The sequence below is a fragment of the Ascaphus truei genome, chromosome 3 (assembly GCF_040206685.1).
Source record: "Ascaphus truei isolate aAscTru1 chromosome 3, aAscTru1.hap1, whole genome shotgun sequence".
Lineage (NCBI taxonomy): Eukaryota > Metazoa > Chordata > Amphibia > Anura > Ascaphidae > Ascaphus > Ascaphus truei.
The window spans coordinates 355,094,315-355,104,614 of NC_134485.1; the positions used below are offsets into that span (position 1 = coordinate 355,094,315).

General features: G+C 39.5%; 1 protein-coding gene across 1 annotated transcript; it reads right to left on the minus strand.

Moving 5' to 3' along the window:
* Positions 1–207: 207 nt before the first annotated feature.
* On the minus strand, positions 208–5,696 carry DLEU7 (deleted in lymphocytic leukemia 7). The gene is made up of 3 exons (XM_075591958.1): positions 5,594–5,696; positions 4,286–4,905; positions 208–2,088 (listed from the first exon to the last, which is right to left on the minus strand). The coding sequence occupies exons 2-3, from the start codon at positions 4,781–4,783 to the stop codon at positions 1,864–1,866; spliced, it is 723 nt and encodes a 240-aa protein (XP_075448073.1). The 5' UTR covers positions 4,784–4,905; positions 5,594–5,696; the 3' UTR covers positions 208–1,863.
* Positions 5,697–10,300: the final 4,604 nt, after the last annotated feature.

The window sequence follows — 10,300 nt, forward strand, 5'->3', positions numbered from 1 at the left end:
ACCTACCAATTAGACTATAAGTTCCTCGGGGCAGGGACTCCTCTTCCTTAATGTTACTTTTATGTCTAAAGCACTTATTCCCATGATCTGTTATTTATATTATCTGTTATTTATTTGATTACCACGTGTATTACTACTGTGAAGCGCTATGTACATTAATGGCGCTATATAAATAAAGACATACAATACAATACAATAATAGCACTATTTATGACACTTGTATTTAATTTACATTGATATCATGTATTTCACAATTAGATAATGTTTTAGTTATGTTTTGTAACTTTATTGTTCACTCTTACACACAAGATGATGAATCTTGACAAGGGGTATTATTGACCTGAAGCGTTGAATCTCTTTCCTAAGGTGTCAGTCTGTTCGATTTTTTTTCTAAACTCTGATAAGGCTCTGATATACACATATATACATAGCGAGCAAGAAAAAAAGAGAGAGAGAGAGCGAGAGAGAGGAGAATGGGACACGAGAGAGAGAAAGAGAGATCAAGAAAGAAAGAAAGAGAGCGAGAGAAAATAAAAGAAATGACCCATTGTGTAAATCTGTATGATGTTTATATGTTAAAAGAAATAGTACAAATGCACACTCACAAATATATATTAAAATAATAAGTAGTTATTTTAGCAGGGATATCCTCATCTCCACGATCGTTTAAATATATTACATGGTTAATGAATGGCAAGGACTATGTTTGTATTGTTTTAATAAATGCTGTTGCCGTTTCCATGCAAACATTATTTTGTCTATTTATAACGGATTTGGGTGGGAAAGTCTTGTATTAAGGATAATGGAGGAATTCAGCAATCATGAACTGTAACAATTGCTCAAAGTAAGATGTGTATTGTAAATGGTATTACATCAGGAACTCCAAGACACATTGCTACAAGGTGAAGACAAGATAGAAAAAAAAGTCTTATTCAATATCTTCAAATAACATTCTCCCTTGTGTTCAGGGCCAGGGGTGAAACAAGTTATTTGTGGGCCCCAGTGCAAGTATATGCACCCCACCCCCAGGGCCCTACCTGTGGAGCAGGGCGTGCAAATTGTGTCCGACTTCTGGTGGGGCACAGACGGGCGCAGCTCCACAGATAGGGCTTGGGGAATGTGGTGGAGGGACCCTACAGAACTGCTGATGTGTGGGAGGATGGGCTCCTAAAAGTAATGGGCCCTGGTGCAGCTGAACCGGCAATGGTTCAACCACTAGTCCGGGCTACAATGATCATGGGTCTTTGAGGAAATCTGATACTCATCACAGCGAGGAGTACTTCAGACATCACAGAGATTAGAAGAATGTGAAAGAAGAGAGAAGCACAAGGACACACAGTGTATTGAAGTCCAGCGGTCCAGCCGCAGAGGCTGTTCAAACTCTCCACGTGGGAAAAGATGGTCGCCGACCGAGGTGAATGCCTGTGAATGGTGATCATTGGCAGTCCCTCCACAAGAGCGAGACGCGGAGTGTGGACACCAGGTCGGCCCTGCCCTTCTCTCTTCTTTCTCATTCTCTGCATCTAGGTACTGAGCCACTTGAGAAGAGCTGCAAGACTTTTCCTACAGGAAAACTTTGTTTGAGCTTGCAGGCTCTTGGAAAAGCATATTTTTTTTTGATATTTAGACACTTTGTACATTTGACATTGTTTTACAATTGAACTTATTTTGGACACTTTTTTCCTATGTTTCTTTCCTTTGTGGATTAAATGGACACATGTTTGTGGGTGTTTATATATATGTATATATATATATATACACACACACACACATTTAGGGTTTGTTTCTCCTGCTAGGAGCACTGATATTGCACTCTAATATTTTTGTCATCTTTAGTAGTTTATGGTATATTGCTTCATTCACTTAGCGCACCGAGATTTCCCTTCCATCACAGAGATTATGCAGTATCTGTTTTAGTTCAGCGCTGGCCGCTTCACATGAACCAGAAGAGAATACTGCAAGAGCCTGGATCAGATTAGTGATGATGGTTCCCAAACACTGCTGTGCTTCATTCAAATCCTGATCAAACCGCCTGTCTTCCACCTGTAGAGCCATGTGAGTGCAGATATTTCTGAATTCAATGCTATCCTTTTTAAAAAAAAAAAAAGAAGAAGAAAAAATGTAAACGTTAAGAGATATTAAGATTTCTTAGCAATTTGTAAATGCAAACAATAAGAACCAGAAAAACTGAACTAGATTATACATTATACAAATTATTATTATTATTATTATTATTATTATAACAGAGGGCATGTGTAGGAACCCTACTCTATACATGGCCTATTTTATTTATGCTCATTTAACAACTATTAACATTTAGAGCCACATTTACTAAGTTGAGTATGTCACAATACACCTTCTGGCATCAGAAGACACTCTATGGCCCATTCACTTCATGAATGGAGTAGCAAGGCTTTGTACATTTAAGCTAAACTGTTTAAAACTTCTTGTAAGGTTTTACTTGACTGTGCTTTATAAAATTGCATAATATAAACCACTTCAGTAAAGGAGGCTTCTTTGGCATAATGTTGTTAAACTGGGGAGTCATTCGGCTGTGCATTACAAAGGACTAAAGACCTTGCTTTGTTCACCTAAACAAAAGAATTTAGATTTCAGCGGGAAACGAGTAAGAAAGGCTGGCTAGCCTGGGGGGATGTGATAAAAAAAATATGCAGTTATACTGTTATGCACTATGGGTCATATATATCTGGTCTAAAGCCCAAAGGGGCCATATTTACTCAGCAGCTTAATTCCATAAGACCCCTTCCGGCAGTGGAAGACACCTTATATCCCATTTATATAGAATATGATGTTATTCTGAAACAGCATGTACTTAAAATCCTGTAATACCATAAATAATATCAGAGATGAAGGAGTTTGTTGTCTCAGTAATTCAGTCTAAAGGTTGACGGGCTTTAGAAACAGCTCATGCTTTGCCTTTGCTAACATTGCTTATCATTAGTAACTGTTCCCTGCCCCCTCTTTACACATTTCCAAATAAATCTGATCGATGTAATCATAGGTAACACATTTACACAATACATTAAGACATAGTGGGACATTAGAAGGAGATAATGGGGGAAAGTGGGGTTGCAGGCCTGTCTGAGACATGGAATGTGCTCACAGGTGATATTTTTATTTGCTGAATGCTATACGGTGGAGGGTTTTTGTCACTTTTTTAAAGCACCATAACTTATTTAAGAGTGGTTGAAATCTATCCCAGATTCAAATTGCAAAGCCAGTGTTACCAATCTCACACTGAAGAGACCAAAAAGGTCAAAACAGTTGTCTGTGGTTAGGTTTACTGGCTAAGCACTTTAACCCAGGCTGTGTTAAAAAGCTGTGTAATGCAGCAGGCAAACTCTTATAGGGGTCCATGTCCAAAATAGATTTGAAGCAACAGGTGGCACTGTATTTCTATTTGCATGTCATTTCCCAGAATCCCTTGCTGCAGTGGAAGCACTGTATGCTAGGAGATAGTGGTGAAAAGCACGGTTGCGGTGAGACATGTGAATGTGCTCACAAGTGATATTTAAATTTGCTGGAACATTATAAGAAGCTGTAGATATAGATGTGGCTGTAACTGTGAATGCCACAACCTTGCTCTCACTTGCCAAATATACTACAAGAACAAAGTTTAAGTGTCTAAGTTACTATACCAAACAAAATCTGAAAATTCCTCACAGATGTTGTTATACATTGTTTTCAAGACCACAAATGTCCCATTTCCATATTTATTTTATACTGATGCAATTTGGGTAGATAACTGCATGCCAGACCTGGTTCATCTAAGCAGCTCTGGTTGTTTGTTGTGCCCCAATTTAGTGTGAAAGAAAATATCAAAACTGCTTTCATTTGATCACAGCAGGACTAGCATTCGTCTAGCTGAAAAGGTTTGTGTTTAAGGATTTCATGTATTATTCAAAGAATCTGAAAATATGATGCACCAAACGTGACAATGGTCATGTAAGGGGAGTCTTACATATTAACCATCTTTAGTAAATGGAGAAGGAATTACACACCTCCAGAAATGTATCATGGTACATGGATTGCCTGAATTGTTTCTAGATTTTACTCAAAAATCAGTAGATCCACCTTTTGTGCCTAGAGGGCTTAGAAACACTGCAGAGACCCCCCTGCTCAATATGAAATGTATTGTTAAATACAATCATAAATTCAAATATTCTTCAAATAGCTAGGATCTTTATGGTACTTCCTGTTTGTGATCACAAGATGGCAGTAAAACCCCAAGGCCATTAAAAGGAATGCATAGTACTGTACTTACTTTGAGTTGAATTGTAAAAGGATGATCCAGGGTCAAATGATGCAACATGTTCTGTTCCACTGACAAAAGCTGTGCGGTCAAATGGGTCACTCTGGAGAGTCGATTCCTTGATGCGACCTCTGCCAGTGTAGCTGATCTACTACTGCAAGAGGTCGCTTTATCGCGTCCAGCAGGTCTATTAATCAATACATTGTCTGAAATCCTATTTGAAGAATGTGTTTGGATGCCTTCTGAAATGGGTGCTGAACCTTCGCCATGCACTGGTGTCAGCTCCATTGCAGTGCCACATACGCTACTGCTTGCTATGTCCCCATCATGGTGAGAGTACTTTGAATTCAGTTCTAAAACAGTATTCTGTAGTTGATCTGTTTCTTCTATTAACCTAGTGTCTGAACTCTCCAAGTGTAGACCTTTATCCTGTAACAAGAGCCTCAGGGTTGTGAAAGCGGTAGCTTGGTGACTGATGGATGCACCTAGACTTGCTGCTGGCCTGTACATATCTCCCCCGGAGTCCTCCCTCAGCTGACAGTCTGTGTGCTCCTCCGCTGCTAGAATGGCAAATGAGATTTGCGGAGGTCCATTTTATTGTAGTATCACAGCGGGTGGCCGAATCTTTAACCCTGAAACATGAGAACAACGAATGACCTCTCTGTGCTTATTGTAAGTACTTGCTAACGATAGAATCACATAGCCAAGATATTCACAAGGAGCCCTTAGAGAATCTCAAGTATGTTTCCTTGTATTTCTTACAGGGCTGATTTCTCTTCAATAAACAGAAATCATCACGTCTTGTTGGCCCTCAGAGTTTCACTATCCCTTTTCAAAATATAAGAATGGGTAGGAATAATTTGTAGCAGTTCAATGAAGCAACATTGCTTCTGAAACAACAAAACTACTTTGGAAGACAAAGCCCCTTTCAACATAATTTCTGAAACTAATTACTAATTTCCTAAAAAAAATTCATACATTGTAATGAAAAAAAAAAAAATCTTTAAAATATTGCCCCTTTTATGAGGCTGTGTTTTGCAAATCTCTTCAGAAATCTAGATTAGCCTTCCTTGAACTATTTACCATCCTTACTGAATCTAGTGCAATAACAAACAAATTACATTACCCAATTAAGATTTATAACTAAATAGTAAGATGTGTATAATTGTTGTATAGGCATATACATATACAACAAAAGCAGATTTTAACCACGGTTACCTATCTGTTCATTAAAGAGAAGCACAAGCATTATGCTGTATTCACTCATACACAAGCCCCATCATTCAAATTCATGTAGCAGTTTATTATCACTTCACATACCTTACTGAAAAGATACGTGTCCACGAAGTGAGCAAGTGTGATCAACCTAAGTATCCCGCGGTGTGTTTGCCTTTGCATTATTGAGAATAGAATATGTACCGTACAATTATACTCAGCCCAGATAATTATACTCCGTTGCAATATGACGTTTTACAATAAATAAATAAAACCAACACAACAGGTTTTGGAAGGAAACCAATCCAACTTGTTCAGTACTCTTAAACTGGACTCATCACTGACAATTAGCAGGAAGGGTGTAAGAGGAATGAAAGCATAAAGCACACTCAGAGTTCGTCTAATTGAATAACATCCTGTTTTTCCTGTGGGACTTCAGTGACAAATATATCCTGAACCAATGTCAACTTGGTAACCTCCTTTTGTACATATGTAATAGATCACATGAGTAATTAATTTGTAACCAGTGAACTTGAAGGAAACCTATAAATAATAGAGAAAAGTGCATGCTCCCATATTGTGAACCAGTATATCTTGTGTGAATATGGTCAATATCTTATGAAGCTGCAGTGTATAATGGGTAAACTGTTTAACATCACAGCTTGTACTGTGATTATCTAGCAGTACTGCCTTTATGGATATGGGGCAAGTGTTATAGTATTTTACAAATACCCAACTTTGTGGAAATGGGTTATGACTTAATTCTACCTATATGTTAAATGTGTCTGTTGTTTAATCTCCTTTGTGATTTGCTTTCAACTCATTTCTGTCTCTGTAACTTCTCACATTTTACCACTTAGATTGTATGCTCTTCAGGGCAGGGACTCCCATTCCGATTGTTACTGTAATGTCTGAAGCGCTTATTCCCACTATGTGTTATATTATGGTGTCAGGTGTATTACTGCTGTGAAGAGCTATGTACATAGATGGAGCTATATAAATAAAGATATACATATATACATACATTTACACTTACAAGTGGGTATTAAAAGTGTACCCCCACACAGTCAGACAGTTGCATGTCTTAAAGGCCACCGAATGTGGGAGTGTTTGTCAATCAAGTGTTTTCTTTACCCTTATCCCACCCTGTTCTTACCAGTGTGTCATAAGGGTTAAGGGAAGGTGGGGAGGGGGAACTTTGTCTGTCAGGCACTTGCTGAAAACACAGTGTGACATCACACAAAAGGGAACAGTCGTCCGAAGTCTAACTATAACAAATCAATACAAAATACTTACACGTCTCAGCAGGGCCGTAGCTATAGCCCGGGCAAAGCCCGGGGGCTTGCGCCCTTGGGGGCGCTATATCCCAGGCATTGAAACCACCCTTGGTCCAGGAACTGACACAGATGGCACACACCAGCTTCATTCCTTCCTCACTCCGAAGAGATGACGTCACGTCCAAAGTACCACCAGGAAATGAAGGAATTGGGTGACGATCCTACCGCTTCTGCTTGTTTGGTTGTCGGGTCCTGCTCCACTACCCTACGCGTTTCGTCCATAGGGACTTCCTTAGGGGCTATGATTCATAGTTAAGGTGTCCATCTTTAATTGACTGATGTTACGCTGCAAATGGGTGCAAAATATCATGGTGCATACTTACAGGTGCGCCGACGAGTATTCTAAAACTTGCCTTAAACTTGCCTTGGAACATCTGGGGCAATCACCACCAAGACCCAGGTATATGCTGGGTACATGCTGCAACATTTCAGTGACATTTCTGCAGAGACTAATGGTCTATCGGTTTAACACAGCAGGGGTCCCTGCCAGGGACCCCCGCTGTTAATCCGATGGGCCATTAGTCTGTCTGCAGAAATGTCACTGAAATGTTGCAGCATGTACCCAGCATGTACCTGGGTCTTGTTGGTGATTGCCCCAGATTTGTTTTAGAATACTCGTCGGCACTACAGTAAGTCCCAATTAGATACAAACTATAAGGAACTGAATACACATCAGATTATCTGTGCCAGAAAAGAGAAAACAATAATAGTGTACACAGTGCACAGAAATATGGGATTGTGGAATTGAGCTTGGCTCATATTTGTTCCCACTTACTAGAAAATAGAATAAATAAAGCAGTTCCAACCACTGGCTGTTGTGTGCCTCCTTGATGATATAATGGCTGATGGAACCCAAGGGTATGCAGGTAACAACACTGATGTTCTCCCAAATGAGTTGAAGTGGATATACCTCAAGGTAAAGAAAAAGGCATAGTGCAGACCAATAATAGACAAAAGTTTATTGTTGATATAAACACATATTACTCAAACTTTGTAAAGTTGTTACAGGCAAAGTTTAAGGTTAAGCTGTAGGTTGCTGGGTCCCTGGTGCTGCTCTTGGATTACAGGCACTGTGCATCAGCAATCCTATTATCCTCTGTTGTTAATAGGGAGCCCTCAGTACCACTGTGATCAAACTCCTCACCGAGTGCTCCGGCGTGTGACGTCACTTCCGGGTATTCTCCCTCCTCCAATATCGTCCGAACATCACGGTCCTCACTAGATCCAGCCTCCAAGTTCTCTTGCCTTGTCGCAATCTCAACGCGTTTCACAGCGTTAGCTGCTTCGTCAGGAGTTGGGTAACTCCCCTCACCTACCTATTTATAGGCTGTCTTAATCAGATAGGTGCTAAATAGGGGCTGAAACTTACTATCGCTATAAAGTGCATACAGTACATACAGTACAATCATACAAATACATCCTACTATCAACTAATCGAAACATTGTAATTATTCAATCATTACAAATGCACACAATAACAATTCTAAAAAGCCTGTATGGTAGCTAGACACTTTAAATGAAGAATCTCTAAGTCACTAACAATACATAAACAGAAACTATTGTGAAAGCGTAGAAATAATATCAATGAGTCAAGGGTTCAAAGTATCAATGTGAGTTTATCTGCACCAAGGTACAACTGAGAGAGAATTCAAAAATGAACTCATGCCTCTGAAAACAAATTGCTTGGTATCACATTTTTATACATTACAAAATGAGTAATACGCCCCTTAAGGGGCTGGCTTAGAGATAAAAACAATATGATGACTTATATAAATATACTTCGTAAGCTATATCTTATCCAATATGTTCCACCGCACTGTGGGCCTCTTAACCTCCTGACTTTAAGGAGTAAACCTCTTAGCTCTTTGGGTGCATCTGCCAGATAAGTAAAACTAAGGTCAGCAATATATGACTTTGCTGGAAAAACTCTTACAAATGCAATTATTTAAATTTCATGACTAGTAGGAATTATACAAGGGCTAGTTACAGCCTGGAGCGATACTCTGGTGAAAAAATAGGTGCAAAAATAAGCGCTCATGTACACATAAGTAAATATAAAACAAAACCTTAGATACAATGTCCAATAGGTAGTCCTGGAGCTGCCCAAAGAGATTGTTCTGGTATCTCTGAACCAGACTTGGAAATGTAGAGATAGCAACCTCCTGTGGCGCTGAGGCAAGGGCGTGGATTGGAGACAGGAATCTTCTCTTAAACGAATACCTCAGGAGAAAAGACAAAACATACAGATGGCCTGCAATAGTGCATTACCCAGGGACAACTAGGATCACGAATAAAAAGAGCAATTTATTACACAATGTTAAAACTATACAATAAAAATTACAATGTATTACACTAAAACTTTGATGTGACTCTGCACTAAACCAATTGATCTTGGAACTTGCTCCGCCTCGGTAAAAACTAGAATCCTATTCACCAAAAGTGAATAGGACATGAGCATTGGTTTTAGGGTCTTTTCCGCTGGATCAACCACTCGCCGTGGGGTTTGAGTTCATTTCCCTGACGAAGAAACCCACTATTTGGAGTTTCGAAACGCGTAGGAGGTTTTTTGGCACCGCACGGACACCGTAGCAGTGAAATTCAGTGGTGACGTCAGCGGAAGAGTTGATCGAGCGTTCTCCAGCAGCAATTCTACACGGAGCATAGAAGTTGATCCTCCACACACAGTTGGCGTATTTCACCCCACGGCGAGCGGTTGATCCGGCAGAAAAGACCCTAAAACCAATGCACATGTCCTATTCACTTCTGGTGAGTAGGATTCCAGTTTTTACCGAGGCGGAGCAAGTTCCAAGATGAATTGGTTTAGTGCAGAGGCACATCAAAGTTTTAGTGTAATACATTGTAATTTTTATTGTATAGTTTTAACATTGTGTAATAAATTGCTCTTTTTATTCGTGATCCTAGTTGTCCCTGGGTAATGCACTATTGCAGGCCCTCTGCATGTTTTGTCTTTTCTCCTGAGGTATTCGTTTAAGAGAAGATTCCTGTCTCCAATCCACGCCCTTGCCTCAGCGCCACAGGAGGTTGCTATCTCTACAGGAGCGATACTCTGCAGCATATCAAACATACACAAACAAACAAGTACACATATACACAAGCAAACACTCAAAATGGCTTCTGCGCCAAAATGGTGGTGATGATAGTCTGTCTTCATATTGCTTGAGCCACACACCTTATCTCAATCTTCACAGTCCTCTCTTTTTATTCTTAAAAATATAGTCTTTTAAGGATAATATTGAACTCAAACCCCATCAAGGTGTGTATAAAAAGGGGGGAATAAACAGGGAGAAGAGGAACATAAAATCAATTAAAGCAGATAATATATATAAAAATCTGCAAAAAATAGAATGTTTCTAAGGTAGGTTGGATATTGAGTCAGGTTGACCTAAGGTAACCTCCTTCTGTGTGCGGTGGTGGGGAGGATATGACCTCTAATAACCTTATGACACTAATGAAA